The 17,772-nt window shown below is 38.2% G+C and overlaps 1 protein-coding gene across 2 annotated transcripts in view; it reads right to left on the reverse strand.

Annotated features, from left to right (window-relative positions):
- The window catches only part of LOC121428697 (TGF-beta receptor type-1-like), a 43,465-nt gene that overhangs the window by 14,964 nt on the left and 10,729 nt on the right, over positions 1 to 17,772 (reverse strand). The window contains exons 3-6 of one of the 2 annotated variants that reach the window (XM_041625510.1): positions 8,079 to 8,240; positions 3,248 to 3,487; positions 1,833 to 2,063; positions 187 to 354 (exon numbers count right to left, since the gene is read on the reverse strand). In XM_041625510.1, the coding sequence (XP_041481444.1) occupies positions 187 to 354; positions 1,833 to 2,063; positions 3,248 to 3,487; positions 8,079 to 8,240 (801 nt within the window). The remainder of the gene's footprint in view (positions 1 to 186; positions 355 to 1,832; positions 2,064 to 3,247; positions 3,488 to 8,078; positions 8,241 to 17,772) is intronic. The other variant, XM_041625517.1, reaches the window with a different exon arrangement.

Raw genomic sequence — 17,772 nt, forward strand, 5'->3', positions numbered from 1 at the left:
ACGGCAAGACCAATGTTTGTCCAGTCTATGTTTGAAAGAGTCAATAGATGGTGCCGACACAACAGATGAAGGAAGATTATTCCATAGGTCTACAACCCTCTGACTAAAACTGTTCCTCCTTAAAGCAGTATTAGACCTCTGTTTAAACAATTTGTTGGGGGTTTTTTTCATTCAAAGACACCATACCTTGCATGCCCATAATCTCCATGTGCAGATGAGCTAGTCCAGTAGAAATAGAGAGTGCCATTCTCAACATTCCAGGTACATCAATTGAATGGGCATTCAGGTAGTCAAAGAGGGATCCATTTTCATGGTAGTCACTGACAAGGATAAGCTGGGTCCATGTTCCATTGTCTAATAAAATAGAGAATATTCCACATTCATGTTGTAAAATACAAGAAGAGTAATCAAGTGCATTATAAATTTGTGTACTTCATAGAATCAATTACTTGCAACAAATTTATTCCTTTTTAATACCCTACTGCAAAGAAAGCAATGGGAGGCTTGTGGAGAAGAAAACAGATGACCTAGAGCAAGGCATCCAAATGAAATGGGACAAGAATGACACAGCCATGAAGATGAGGTTTAAAGCAAAAGGACGATCTCATTAGTTTACAGGCAAAATGGGGAAAAAACTATGTAAAAAATGAATTTTATGAGTATCATGGGCTATAAAAGGAATACAATGAGTATCATGGGCTATATAAGGAATCTGTCATTGCTTGGAAAATTTTGACCCTGTTGAATACATACAATTTTCACCACATGATGGTGGATTATACTCTAGTAAATATGTGCCAATTACTGCAGGATATTAATGAGTATGCATTCCCTGTCATCATCATTATCCTTTCAGCTGTTGTTTAAATGGTGTTAAACACAATAGCCCTAATGAATAGTAATAGAAATCTAAAAACAATACAATTTACATCCTGATTACACCGGCCAAAACAAAACTTGAGAGACAAAAATGATAATTCAGGGTTTGTGGCTGTTTTCTTTTTTTAAATATCCATTGTCTTTAAGCAGTAAACAGAAAATAAGAAATAAAATGCTTTAGTTTTAAAAGAATAAATGTCTGAACTTCAACCCCTAGAATGTGGAAATCATAAACCCAAATCTTGCTCTAGCATTCACTACCCTACACCTCATACTTTTTTCCCGTAGGGTGGGACTGCAGGGCCTTAGACACCAGCTCAAAAAAAAAAGTAGTTGTAAAAGGGAGGAAAAGGGCAAGACAAATTCATTGTAGCATAGTTCCCACAGAAATTGAAAAACAGAATTCCATGACTTTTCCATGACTAAATTGCTGCTTTCCATGACTTCCTGTGATGTCCCGGGAGTTATGTAGAATTTTGGATGTCACAAAACTGGCAAAAATGGAAATTATGGATACCAATTACAATAGCAAAGTAAGATCACAGAGTATGAGAGTTGCAAGACACGACCAAATGGAAAGCTGCCATAGCCAAGAGGTAAATGCAATTCAATGACTTTTCACGAATTCCCTTACTATTCCCTGACTTTCCATGACCACAAATTTTTCCAGGACTATGGGAGCCTTACTGAAGGACAAACAAGAATACCAGGTCTCAATCTAGATTGAATTTCAGTCTTGTTCCCTTTTATTATTTTAATTCGTAGGAGGTGGTAACATTTTGTTTGTAAGGTTTACACTCCTCATGAGGTTAATAACAATATACTGTAAACTTACACAGTGTCAATTAGCACAAAAACCACATTCAAATCACTATGTACTGAAATGCATATATACTCAATATTTCTTCCTCAGATATATCCCTATCGTATCCTATATCCAAAGCATTGATTACCTTTATTATCTGCAGCAATAAAACCAAGGATGTTCTCATGTCGAAGCATCACAGTCTGGTAGATCTCAGCTTCACGGAACCAAGAACGTTCCTCACGAGAGCTAAATATCTTCACAGCTACAGACTCGCCTCGCCATTTACCCTTGTACACCTCACCATACCGCCCTTTCCCAATGCAGTCCTGAATGACAATCTGACGAGCGATGGTACGCTGGACTAAAAGTGGTAAACCTAGTACATAAAACCAGAAAGAAGAACATATAAAATAACCTTCTTTGACCTTGACGTGGAAATTGAACTAGTCAACAATCTTTGTTACAGATTGTTCTCAATAAGATGTGCTGAATCAGAAATGGTATTACTTGAGTTAATATAGATGGGCATAGTGACCTGTCTGCTTTCAGAGTTCTTTAGGTTACCTACAACTGTATCCTTCTTCAAATAGTTAGAGGGCATACATGTAAGTAACAGAAATAACCTCTAGAAATGAAAAGCACACTACCATATTTTGGGCCTACATGTACTCATAGAAATTAAACAGAAACACTACTACATGTATGTCCATAAAAGCAATGGTATAGTATTACCAGAGGATATGCAACCCATAGGTATACAGATTGCAACTACAAAGTGAGTTTCATCGTATTGCCTGTGTCAGCTATATTTATTTAATCTTGGATGCAATAATCAAGAGTTTATATGGTCACCCCAATAAAAATTCTCTTTAAATTCTTTAACTCTTTTTCTCAAAACAAAGTTATCAGTAAAGATATTGATAATGAGTTGAAAACAAGATTTAGGGTATAAAGGAAGGCTTAGGTATAAAGAAAGGCTTAGGTATCAACCACCTGCTGCCTTTTATCCATCTTTAGTAATGTATTGAAAAAGAGCAGACAGGCTGATTAACTCATGCTATACTAACTCATGCTATACAGAACTTTGCTTTCAGAGGGGACTGACAAAACAATTCTGATACTGATGTGCCGTTTTCAATGATTTACACATATCTCGAGGCTCGAGCCAACTTTAATTACTTCACTATACATCTTCCTTTCAAAGCTCACAAAATCCTGAAATACTCTGGAACAAAATAGCAGATTGCAGGCATGAAATAGCAGATTTGTCTGTATCATGCCTCATTCCTTGACTTCCCTTATGTATCTGAACCCTTTCTACATTCATTTCATCATTAGAAGTTAGTTACTTCAATTTCTTTATTTTACTGTTCTTATATCAATTGGAAGACCTGAATTAAATGGACCTTTTTAACATAAACCTACTTGACTGAGACAATAAAATAACCATTTTTTATCCATAAATGCACCAATCCCCACAAAAAAATGAAATGAAATAAAATCTGCCATACGTTATTCATTCCATGGTTTATTTCCTTACAGAAGATATTTTTATTTTACCTGATCCTGATCCAGATGTGGTTGGATCCACTACCAGATCACTGAGCTGTGGAGATGTGATAAGTTTATCCTTAGATCCAATATCAAGCATCTGACCATGACCATCATCTCTACATCCTGGGCTCTGTCTAAGGAGTAGGTAGATTGTCACTGATATGCAGATCAGACAGATAGGTCCTGCCACTAGTGCTGCTACACCAGCAATGCTTATACCTGACTCGGGTCCACCTACCCTGTAATCTGGAAAATAAAGAGGCAAAACAGCAAAAATTATTTTACGTAACTGGATCAAGAGCCTTTTCAGGGGGGGGGGGGTTACGGAAACAAGTGTCCACGTACATGTGAAAAATCAGAAGTAACCTTGATAAGTCTGACAGAAAAAAAAGTGAATATGTTTCTCCACACAAACAAAATACATTCATGCCATTGATTCTAAAATTCTTTATTGGCTATTGGTCTTTCGATTAAATTTTCTTGTAAGAAATTATTTTTAAAATGATATAATACAGCACATGTACTATTTTTGTTATACATATGAAGGTGATCAAGGGCTTCCTCCATATACCACTCAGAACATGTTGTCCTTCGAAGTGAAATGATGTATTTGTAACCTATGTATATTCATGCAGTCCTGTTGATGAATACTTTCTAATTACTAAGGACTTTTATTAAAGCCCCCTCCCCCCATCAATCTTGGAATTGATCTTTCAGTATGTGATATTCTAAAGCAGTTCACTAAACCACACTTTCCAAGTGCTTTTTACAATCATTTTGCCTCTTTAACCAGTTCAGAACAAACTACATGTATGAACGCCACTGATCCAGGAAGGGCCATCTACCCAGAGTGGTGTGTAAGAAATCTGTATGAATTCAAAGGCAAGACAAAAGTCTAACTTGGCTTCAAATTGGGCATGAAACCTTTGACCCCACTGCCTAATGCTGAGAATGTCCCCATAGCAACAAGATTGATCGTGCTTCAACTACCTATCTAAACTGGGTCAACGAATCCATAGCGTGATCTACATGTATCTAAAGAGGAATGTAATTAGAATAGGGTCACGAACACACTAATACAAAGGCAATTGTTGGATATGGCTTTTTACACATTGTAATACATGTATGTTGATGTAGTTACATTCTAGCCAATGTTTAAATAAGCACAGATAGTAAATTCAATGAACTTATTGTACATTAATTCATTGCTTTTTTGTGTGGGGGGGGCTGTTACCACAAACATAGATGGTCATTGCTGGTCAGTGGTCAGCATTCAGGCAATTTTTTTTCATCATATCTGATTCTCTCTTAGAAGCCAAAACACTGTACAGGTTGCCAAATGAAACTTTGAATGCAACGTGAGCTCCAACCAGAAGTAGATACATGTATGTATCTCAAATTCTGCTGGTCTTCAGAAACGCCCTTAGAACACACCGTTTCCAGGGATTGCATGCTTGTGTTATGATAATAATTTTTACAGAAGAAAAAAAAATGTGGTTTGAAAAAAAGTCTTTGAAAGCTAAATGTACATGTATGTTTCTCTCAAGTAGGATAGAAAAGTGTATATTGAATAAAGCCCAAAGGATCCATGTCTAGACAAGATAAGTAAGCTCCTCCATCACTATGACCTTGTCATAATAAAGGTCACACAGATCAAGACAAAGTGGGTGTATTGTCTCAATCCTTCATGATGGGATAAGTCTACAAATGCCACTACTTGTAATTACTTCGATGCTGCATTAGGTGGTTTCAAACGCCTCCAACACAAGAATCCCCGTTAAATTACGAGAACTTTTTGAGGCTAAAAAATACCCATTAACTATTCCTGCATTCACACCGCCCCGAAACATACCCTTCGGGATAAGTTCCTGAAGTTACAAGCATGCGCAGTATGGTCTGATAAGCAGGCAAGGCGCGAGATTCAAAATCAATAGCCCAGCAGCCACCCACAGCCCCCGCGCCCAATTACGCTTAACGACACACTGGGCTAAAAGTTCACGTAAATTGCTTTCACATTGCGAAAATACCTGGTATTTTCTGATCGGGGTAAATTTCCCGATCAGAGAATACCTGGAACTGACGAACTTTGAGGCGGTCTGAAATCACCTCTTGATGCAGTGTTCTATTGCCCAATGTGTATTAAAAGGCAATACAGGCTGGCCATTCCAAAGCAGTATCAAAGCAAATCTGATAATTTAATATACATAAATGCACCATTTTTAATATGGGCTTATCTTATTTCAATCAAATCACAGGCAGAATTACTTGTACATGTAGGACCCCTACTCTATAATCCATTTTGATGTTCCGCAATACTCAACATTTTTAAACTTCTACAGCTTCACACAAGCATGAACTTCCCCTTTATATGTAGACACTTATATCCTTTTCATAAACCTATCCTCCAATTAGCCGCCTAAGAGTAATTATGCGGATAATTCAATAAAAATTGTGTTCATAAACTCCGAAAATAAGCCGCATTATTTTTACGAGCGCCCATCCTGAAAAGGGCGGATAATCGCCATGACAACTGGACACACCGATGCGGTTGTGTTGGAAAAGGGTGACCTTGTGACCGCACCATGGCAATTATCCGCATTATTTGGAAATGCGTTCATAAACTAAAAATCTTATCCCGATGCCGCTATTATGCGGATAAAAGCAGCATCAGAGTAATGCGGATAACTCTTGTCCTCCTCCAATTTTACGACCAAATTATGCTGCTATTAGCCGCCTAATTCATAGTAATTGGGTTTATGAAAGGGGTATTAAACAAACGGCTGTCCTAACAAACTACATGTACACCCCCCCATCACGCATCAGATCGGATATCTAGGAAGGATGTGAGAGAGACAGGCAAAGTACAATACCTACACATAAACATGCAATACACGTAGGCCTACATTTTGTAGTCTGTTTAATAGGAAAGAAAGAACAAACTATTGTCTTTATTTCCATGGACAGTGGAAATATTGAAATTATTGCAGTTCCAAGTTACATTGCACATGTACATGTAGAAACATATATACACCGTATTCACGTACATGTATATATCCCATGAAACAGACAATAGATTTGTGGTTAAGCCTTACATTGTTTTCCTGTGTTTTTATGGAGAAGCTCATTGACAAAACTTGAACCTACATGTACATGTGTCATTCACAGAATTACATGTTCACATACATATACACCTGAACTGTAGAAACTTTTGGATTTGTTACACACATGGATGACAAGTATGTCTTGTGGGTGAAAATCTGATTGAACCATTCAGTCTTGAATGTAAAAATAGTATTAAAAAATCATCATCAAAAATAGCATTATCTGATTTTACCTGAATTATTCAAATCAACTTTGTTTTCATGTTTTAAATGAACTAGGCCTTTATATTTATTTTCTCCACTACATGTAACGTTGAATTGACAAAATTATGCTTAGAAGTTGGCAATTGAAAACAGATTTTAAAATATTCATTGACAATTTAATAGCTTTTTATTATATCCAAAGAAAAAAAAGATAATGACATGATGCAATTTGTGAAGAATATCAACTTTATTTAATATACACCTATGACTGGGACCTATGACTTTTGGTATCTGACTCTGACTCCTCAGAGCTATCAAATAGAATACCAGGGTAAACCAAAAATCATGGATCCTCTGCCACCAAACTAAAAATGCAATCGATTGAATTTTGAACGCTGAAAAATAACATAGACATAAGGTGGTTTCAAACCGCCTCGATCACAAGAATCCCCGTTAAATTACGGGAACTGTTTTCGGCTAAAAAATACCCATTAATTATTCCTGCATTCACACCGCCCCGAAACATACCCTTCGGGATAAGTTCCTGAAGTTACGAGCATGCGCATAGTATGGTCTGATGAGCAGACAAGGCGCGAGATTCAAAATCACTAGCCTAGCAGCCACCCACAGCTCCCGCGCCCAACGACGCCCAACGACACGCTGGGCTAAAAGTTCCCGTAATTTGCTCTCACATCGCCAAAATACCTGCGACCTTGGAAAAATCCCCGCGAAAGTTCTTGTAATTTCGCCAAGTACCTACTATTTAGTGGGTATTTTCTTTCGGGGAGATTACGCGTAGTTTGCTTTCACATTACCAAAATACTTGGTATTTTCTGATTGGGGTAAATTTCCCGATCAGAGAATACCTGGAACTGACGAACTTCGAGGCGGTCTGAAACCGCATTCAATCACGAAATATGATAGGAATAGGATCATAATAAAAAAATATATATATGTGGTAGTCACAAATTGCCAAATGTAGACACATAAAATTAACAAGAAATTTAATAAATGCAACTTAACTTTCCCATGTACATTGTAGCAGGGTGCTACATAAGCACTTTCCCGATTGTCCAGGGCAAGTAAAAGTTAAGAGTCGGGCAAGTGTTTTGAAGACCAAAACTACTTGCCTGAATTGGGCAAGCAAAATTCTCACAGTAAAATGACAAAAAGTAAGGTCAATATATGATTTAGACCATAATTTTGGTCATGGCAGGCAAGATAAAATCACTTTTGAAAAAGAAATGCTATAACAAGGTAGATCAGTTCATGTCAAAAGAGAGAAATATGTCAATGGATTATAAAACCGCAATACATGTACTTTCATTTGAAGAGGTAAAACGTTTTTTTCAGGGGTTTTTTTTCGGGCAAGTGAATTAGATTTTTGGGCAAGTCTATTTCAACTATTTAAATATTTACTTGCCCGACTGGGCAAGTGCTTCTGAAAAGTTATGTAGCACCCGATTGTAGGCCTTCTTTAAAAAGAAACTCAAGGGAGATCAAACAGTCAAATTGATAAGAATGAAAGTTACCTTTACATGCATCCATGCAGGATTCTGAATCCATAAAACGGTTGTCATTGCCATCACAGCCTCCATAGATGAATTCCTGACAGCTAGAACTTGTGAGATTATAGAAGAAACGCGTCTCGTGCATGTTACACGGTCCTCTCTGCGGAACTTGGCGGCATTGGTCTAGATCAGGTGGATAAGTAGGAGGGGGAAAGAGAAGAGATTCATTGTAAGTCTTTTCTATGTGGTACTTAAGACGGTCTTCAACTGACATCATGGTCGTCGTCATGGTGGTTCTACGTTTTGCTTGAGATCGTATAGCTGGCGTAGTGAACATATTTCTTGCTCAAGTTTACTACTTTCTCTTCAAATCAAGTCTCTAATTCAATGTACATGTAGATCCTCATAAGTGGTATAGATTAAAGCACATTTGCAGAGAAAAAAACACAGATTGTCTCTGATGCAATGCAATTCACTTTATCGGGAATATGTCAAAGAAAAGTTTTGCAATCGTATCAACAGCTGAATTCAATGCCCTGCTCTATAGAAGAACGTCACCATCACACAACACGTAAGCACCAGACCCAATGTATTATACAAGCATAAGTGTACACGTAGGCCTACATGAAGCTTGTAGTAGTCCACAATACACATCCTTCGAAATGCTGTGGAAATATAACACCCTATTCCAAACTTAAGAAGAGCTTCCTCTAGAAAAATGTTTGGGTGCAGTATTCAATCCATCAAAGAAGAACACAGTGTTTCTCCTGAAGTGTATACATGTGCAAATGAAAAACATGCAATGGCCAATCCCTATCACACCACAATAGGAATAACACTTTGGCAAAATTATTCCCCCAAACATTCAAAGTTACAGGAAATCTGAGTCACCGCTTTTCCTGTTATTAGATTTCCGACCAGACTTTTCTGGAGTTGACACAAAAACTGAGGACGAGCAGGAATTCACCCCATCTTCTGACCTCCGTTGACAGATTAAAGGTCAAGTATTGTTGAAAGTTGTACAGATCAATTGCTTCATAGTATTGTCTTAATACAAAATATACTGTGAATTTAAGTGATTCACACATTGTTTGATGCAAAATACAAAAAAAAATCAACAGATAAAGATGTAGACATTAAACTTTTATTGGTCAACTAATATTGTTTTATTATCACTTCTATTATTTTGTTTTTGACAAGTCTCATTGCATTTAGTCCTGTGATCCCTGTCTACATGTACATTCCTTCTTTACTTTGAACTTTCATAAAAACATAAATTTACAATACAAATTACATACATCTGTACTTAATAAAAGTTCTTTCAAGGAATTGCAAATCCCACAGAATAATAAATGTCACTGTACATGTACATGTTTACCACACATGGAAACTGTGACACTTATACAGGGTGCCAACTGTCTGCTGTGGATCTACATGTGGGGGGGGGTTATTAAAAGGAGATGCTACAATGTATTTTTCTGAAAAATGTGACAAGCAAAAAAATTAATGAAAATAATAGAAAAAATAAGAGTCATTGCTCCGGAATGATGCGCTAAAACACACGATTTAAATTATAATCTAAATAAATATTATCTTCATACATGTAGTTTCCAACTATTAGGGACAGTGATTTTCCACGATCGCGGAAAAAACGGACGGAATTCACGGAAAGGGCCTTTTGAAACGGGAAGTGGCATTTCAAACGGAAAATCAAAGAAAAAGTATTTTCCCTCAAAATACACAGAATAGCAACAGAAATTACTCCAAAATCACAACAAAATGAGAATATTAAAATGGCCACAAAACCCTAGAAAACACGATCTCACTTCGCTACAATCATGACAATTCACACATCGTGACTGCATTCGACATCAGCACACTCGATTGTACCCTGCGGCCGTACCCGACCCACCGGGTTGGGCTTCACATGCACACATATCGTTCCAACTAAACGGTCGCGTGTTGCTGCCCTCTACATTTGAAGATGTAACAGCACGATATCGTGGTCTTAAAGTCCAAGATGGCGGATTGGCGAAAGTCGTTGACTGATGATAACGATGTCCAAAAAAAAACCAAATTATCGATGAAAATATCACTTCACAGTAAAATAATGCTAATAATGTGAAAGGTGAGGATGTAAGCATGCTAAATATGTTTGTAAAAATATTTTATGCACCTGCATAGATCCGATTAGAAGTGATTCTTTTGTGTTGTTGGTTTTCTGACATGCTGAAACAGAATTTGAGATTTTCTGAAACGGAAAAGGCAATTTTTTTAAACGGAAAATCGCTGTCCCTATACACTTTAATATCAAAACAATTTCAAGGAAATATGGAAAACAGATAGCCATTTCATAGATGTATTGAAAGATTTGCAAAATGTGAAATTTCAGCAACTTTGGGTGAAAATTTTTATTTTCAATGTTTGTTTTTTGTCTTTATTTTTTACCCCACCATTATTAGTGTTTAAAGTAAACTTTTCAAAATAAACATGAACTAAAGCATAATTATGTCAATTTAAAGTTCCTGCACAATTCCTGTTTAATCTTCATGGGAAATTTTATATTGAAAGATCAAAACCTGCAAACGACACTACTTTGCAGCTTGTTGAGAAATGATACAATTTTTATTGTTTTTTTATATATCATTGACAGATCATGAGGGGCCGAAGTAGTCATGCCCCCCCCCCGTCCTTCCCGCAAAGGCGGAGAAAAAAAATATAGGGGAAAGAGAAAGAAACCAGAAATTTGACATGTCCAAAGGACACAGATGCCCCCGCTTTACGCAATAAGAAATTCATTCAATATGATTGAACTTAATATCATGCAGAAACCAATATGCATATACAAAAATAATATACACATGAAAAGAGATAAAATATGTACAAAATGAGGAGAAAGAATAGAATAGATTCCACCATTAGTCCCTATTAATACATTCACCAATGTGTTGTCATGCGAACTTAGCCTGTATTTTGGCATCATCTACCTACAACCATACACCCCCAATTTTTTAAAAATATGTTGAATATTTCATTAGATATCATCAACACACATATTTAATGAGCTGTGACATTTGACCTTTGACCTGCAGACTCTGAATGTCTTATCTAGACCTCAGAACTATTGTGTCTACTACTACTAGAGGATCTCCCACGTACGCATTGGCTCAGCAGTTCACTAACATCTTACAGCCTCTTGTTGGTCAGGGCGTACATCACGTGAGAAACTCTAAACATTTTGTTGAGCAGATCTGTCAAATGACCGTCTCTAGCAATAACCGCCTCATCAGGTTTGATGTTGAGTCATTGTTCACGATTGTACCAGTTAATGATGCTTGCATCATCATCCTTGAGAGATTGAAATTTGACAAATTAACTCTCTCTGACAGGACACAGTTGTCTCCATGAGAGATCCATAGCCTGCTCAAGATATGCCTCAATTCCACCTCTTTCAGATGGAGGGATATATTCTATAGACAAATGGAGGGGGCTGCCATGGGGTCTCCCATCCCCTGTGGTAGCCAACATGTTCATGGAACATTTCAAGGAGACGGCTCTCCAGTCAGCAACCCATAAACCCAAAGTGTGGCTTAGATATATGGACAATACTTTTGTGGTTTGGTAACATGGAGCTGAGGAAACTACCAATTTCTTAATACAGCACCTCAACTCTCAACACGAGCGTATCAAGTTCACCATGGAAATAGAGAATGAGGGGTCTATCCCCTTTCTTGGTACAAAGATTACAAGGACGGCACAGGGATCCCTATCCCATCAGGTTTATCGCAAACCTACTCACACTGATCAGGACTTAACTATGTATCGTTCATTCCACCACCCATCAGTGCCGAGATCCATCAACAAGACGTTAGTCAAACGAGCAAATGAGGTTAGTGACCAGAGTCACCAGATCCACCCGAGAGGTGAGCTTGAGAATATCAAACATGTTTTGAAATGCAACTACCCCTCACATTAGATCTGCACTGAGCTCCCCCCCCCCCATGGAACCCTCATGCAGAACAGCCCAAGGGGAGAGTCATTCTTACGTATATCTGGGAGCAGCCTCTAACAAGATTCAGAGGATTTTAAGAGAAGCTGACATTGAGGTTTGTCATAGTTCCTCAAATAGCTTCAATCTGCCCTCACTACCCATAAGGACAAGCGCAATTCCAAGGACCTCTCTGGAATTTACTGAATTCCTTGTGAATGCGGTAAAGTTTACATCAGCGAGACGGATCGTTCCTTAACACTCGGATTAACGGAACATAAGGTCAATGGTAGGAGAGACGAGAGAGACAAGTCTGCAATCATCGATCAGCGGATCCTAAAGTAGACTGGTCACATGTGTCCCCTACTGGCATTAGCAGAGAGTTAGAGAAGCATTACAGATTGAGGAACATACTCTGCAATACAGTGTATCTGGCTTAAGTTACCGTTCTAGACAAAGAGGCTAATAATTAGCCTGCCGGGACGTTCCACACACGTGTACTGGCGGAAGTGGTGGCTTTTGTCATTCATGCTAATCGTATCATGAGGAAACCAACTCGCATATTTAATGACCTTTGACCTGCGGACTCCGAATTCGAACTTAGCCTGCATTTTGGTGTCATCTACTTACACACCCCAATTTTTTACAATCTGTTGAATATTTCACAAGTTATCATGCGAAAACCAACTCGCATATTTAATGAGCCTTGACCTTTGACCTGCAGACTCTGAATTGGTGTAATCTACCTACAGACCCAAAATTTTTTAAATCAATTATTTTTTTCGACTTATTGCGCGTAAACCAAGTGGAGGAACAGACGGACTGATTGGAAGGACAGATGGACAGGGGTAACGCTGAATGCCCCTTCCGGACTTCGTCTGCGGGGGCATGAAAAAAATTTTTAAAAAAGAGGGAGAGGAGAGGAGATGAAAGAAGAGGAAAGATAGGAGGAAGAAAATCAAAATAGCTCATGCTTCACGTTCACATTACTAAAGGCCTCAATATCGATGCCTATATCATTTTCAAGAATGATAGTCTTTATACATGTAGGACTACATTTAACCCCCTCAAAAAATAATAATACACATCAGATTTTAATAAGCGACCAATCAGGAAAAACATGGATAAAAACATTTTCTGGCCCCCATTATTGGCGAAACTGGATCCGCCATTGATAATATGGAATACAGTAAGGCTCATTATGTACGCATACATTTATCTTTAAATTCTCATGAGACAGAGTCTGGAGAGTTGTCTTCTTGTCAGACACCAATTTCCTGTGATAATTTGCACACTGATCCTGTTTGGTCTTTACCTCCACTCTCTTGCACTCTTTACTGTTCATCAACCAAAAAAGCAAAAGGGCACATCCCACACAGATCCAGTTGGGCAAGAACCTGACAAAGAGGGGGTTGTTCAGTTTATAGAGATACCCATATGGTGTCACACGCCTAAAACATTTCCCATAGACTTGTGTGTTAAATGGCACTTTGAAAAATTCAGGAAAAATAAATGTGAAATTAGATCAGAAACTTGCACAGGATGGTCATGGATATTTGATTGCTCTTATGTCCAACATGACAGACGAAAATGTTGATGAAATGCTTCCCAGGTCTTGCTGAACCAGACCCATGAAAGACCGTAAAACTCGCTTGATCTTTCAATGGTCTTTCAATGAACGTTCAATGATCTCTGAGATCTCACTCAATACTGGACCAATATTTCAATGGTCTTTGTGGTCTTCCTGGGACAAAGAACTTTTTGAAAAGGTCCATCTGCATTATTTTATTCGTGACACCAGAGCTACACGTACCAAGTCTCACGATCTCATGCATGGCACCCATTTTTTTCACGCATCGGGACCCGACAGAAAAAGAGAAAAAGTAGCATTATTCGCTAGATTATACGCACTGACCAACAGCCTTAACACGCTGTCGCATTTACCCTGGAATGCGAGACGACTCGAGAGTGCAGTCAGTACGTGATACAATGAATCGCGTGTGTGCATCGCATGGTTTTGTATTATGGATCGATAATAATAAGAATTCTGTTTATATAGCGCAGTTTTTATGTGCATATACAGTGTACTCAACTGCGCTTTGATACTTGTGTTATTATTACCCCGACTGTACGTAGCTGAGCCGCCATATTAATACATGTAGGCGCTAAAGCGTTCAAGGAATAAATCCTACCAGGTACCCATTCACCTCACCTGGGTCGAGTGCGGCACAATGTGTATAAATTTCTTGCCGAAGGAAATTACGCCATGGCTGGGATTCGAACCCACAACCCTCTGTTTCAAAATCCAAAGACTAATCGACTGGGCCATAACACTCCACTGATATCATGATGAAGCCAATATCTCGCGCGCGTGCCTTTTCAAAACGTACAAGTGTAAGTAATGGTCGCGTGCCGCAGAGACGCCGAGTCATGAAAATCTCACGCATAACATTTTTTTTTAAACTCGGCATCTCTGTGATACCATAATACATGTACATGTACGTCCCATAGGACGGGCATATAAAAAGTGTCCACTTCAAAACCTTTTGTGTCCCAACAATACACCTGTAACTTTGGAAAATCATTTTTCTGGCTTTAAATGATGAAATACTTTATTAATTAGCTGAATGGATTACTGAATCTTTCTGAAATAAGACTTAAATGTAACTTGTTCTGTGGTGCTCAAATATGAATTTTGCATTTTGGTGCCCCCCCCCCCCACCCTCTACACAAGACCATAAACCAGTCTGGTGATTACTTTTCAGCTCTTATTTTAATTCTTTATATTTGGTTTATCCCCATTTTGAAGTGACTACGTGTACCTCAATACGACAATTTCTAATAGTAATTTTCTTAGTATAAAACAAAAAGATGATTAGGCCTACATGTAACTGATTTTAGGGTAAAAATAGCATGACACAGAAATACTAATATTAGAATTACATGTACATGTAGGTTCGCTAAATTTTATCATCTGATAGAAGATTCATGTAAATGTACAGGGGAAGGAAGATGGAACCTTATAACCATTGTATGAAGATGAGGATTGAAGAAATATGAAGGCGAGCTCTGCTGTGTCGAATCACCAATTGAGATGATATTGCCGCATGATGTACATGTAGATTTACACATGTACATGTGCATTATACAGAACATAGAGAATATGTTCCTACATTGTAGTACTTCACAATGGAATAAATGTAGTGGGGAGCTGAATTACTAATGTGCGATGTGGTTGCAACCGCACAATTACACATTCAAACCCTTTGAATGCAATGCACCCTTTTGCTGCGATTGATGTGTGTAATTTGGCGATGCATGAATGTACAGCTCACAAGGAATTGTGCATTGCTATTGGTGCTATGGTTTTATGAGGGAAGCACACAAAGCCAGAAGGCACTGCTCTGCACCCCAGGAACCCGGGAGCATACATCTGCTTTGCTTGCAGTAATGCGAACCATGGAGGTATTATAGAAAACTTCCCTGAGTCAACACTGATTCACTACAATACAATGCAAATTTAATTTGAGTAGCTCCATGTACATGTACATGTACTAATATACAAACTTTCTAAGTGCAGTCCAGTATTTACATGTACTGGTGAAGAGAAATAAAGGTTGATACATGGATCCATAAGATATTTTTGTCACATGCTATACTAACCGTCATCTTCATTACAAAGATCATTAACCTTATGTGAATATATGAGGTACATGTAGGGGTCAATTTGAAAATAATATACACATGTAATGTTGTAAGTTAGAGCGATAACAGGATCGGAGTTCGGTTCGGAAGTTTTGCTCCTAAAATTGAAATCGGTTCGGATATTGGATCTGCAGATATTCAAAAACAAAAAAAAACATTAGAATTTGTGGGTGGCCGGCACGTGGACAAATGCGGCAAGCTACTATGATGACAGAATTTGTTTTTATCTCCAACAAAAGCGGAGGAAGAAGATGATTTGTTTTGATCTCCAACATAATCGGAGGAAGGAAAAGAAGATAATGATGATGCAGCTCGCGACACTACCGCCGTTCAAACGATAGTCCTCTTCTCTACAACATCGTACATGTACATGTAGTGATGGCGGAATCCGTTGTGAACTACATTGTATTAGCGGTCGCAGTACTTAACTGAAAAAGACGCACTACTATCCAAAATTTTTACGACGATATTCACCTTCTCTATAACATCGTAGTGATGGCGAGGTAATCGTAAACTCTTAGAGGACGCATACATGTAGTCATAAACATGGCGCATGTCAGCATGTTCAACTAAATTTTATTTGCCTCTGCTTAAGATCAAAACAAATCATCTTCTTGTTGTTTTTCTTCTTCCTCCGTTTTTGTCAGAGATGAAAACAAATAATCATCATCTTCTTCCTCCGCTATGTCGGAGATGAAAACAAAATCATCATCTTCTCCTCCTTCTCCCTTTCCGCTAATATCGGAGATCAAAACAAATCATAATTTTCTTCTCCTTTATCTTCTTTTCCTTCCGTTTTTGTCTGAAATCAAAACAAATCATCAGCGCAATTTGATGGCAAACATGTCACCGCATGTCTTTTGTCTTTTGGTTTTTCTTATCCGATTTTCTTCTCACAGGTCAAAAATCAGAGTTCGGAAAAATGTAGAAAAAAGGAGAAAATCGGATCGGGAATTGGAATTAAAATCGGTTACAACATTATACACATGTACAGGTACATGTATTCACTGTGTATACTGTATACATACAAATATTCAATTTTTATGAGTGCGATCGTTCTGAATATTACATGTACATGGGCGTGCAAGTTGAAAGAATCTACTTAACGACACAAAGTGGAATAGAATGGACTGCTTCAACTTGCACCAAATTCAATATTTGAACGGTTGCACGAATGACAAAACATCAAAATTTGTTTTATACAACACATGATTTGTAGGCATACTCTAACTTGACCAAATACATTTAACCACAAAAAGATCAAACTTTAGGCCTATGATGGAGGAACGGGACTACAGGTATAGTAAGACTTATATGTACTCGGGTCTTATTTTAGCCTTTGATTTTGCTACATGTAAATATCATTTTACCTGCGCGTGGTGCATGTACATGTAATACAGTGATGTGGGTACATGCATGCAATTATTATGTAGGCGCAGGCCATGGCCCATGGTAGCCTACATGTACATGTATGTACGCACATTGCGTTTGGAATCTACTACCCCTTTCATTAACCCATCCTCCAATTAGCGGCCTAAGAGTAATGCGGATAATTCAATAAAAATTGCGTTCACAAACTCCAAAAATAATCCGCACTATTTTTATGAGCGCCCGTCCTGAGAAAGGCGGACAATCGTCATGGCAAACGCACAGACCCCCTCCGATGCGGTTGCATTGGAAAAGGGTGACCTTGTGACCGCACCATGGCAATCATCCGCATTACTTGCGAAATGCGTTCATAAAGTCAAAATCTGGACCCAATGCTGCTATTATGCGGATAATTGCAGCATCAAAATAATGCGGATAACTCTGGTCCTCCTCTGATTTTACGACCAAATTATGCTGCTAATAGCCGCATAATTGGGTTTATGAAAGGGGTAGGCCTATACGTTGCACTGCCATGGTGTTGCCAGCTGTCTTGCTCGAGCGTGCAAGAGTCTATTGCACACCTTTCATGTGTTGGCATTCTACAGCTGATTCTTCTGAATGTCATGTGACATGCATCCGGGGAGCAATCAGTAT

This window comes from Lytechinus variegatus, chromosome 1 (genome assembly GCF_018143015.1).
Source record: "Lytechinus variegatus isolate NC3 chromosome 1, Lvar_3.0, whole genome shotgun sequence".
In the NCBI taxonomy this organism is placed as follows: domain Eukaryota; kingdom Metazoa; phylum Echinodermata; class Echinoidea; order Temnopleuroida; family Toxopneustidae; genus Lytechinus; species Lytechinus variegatus.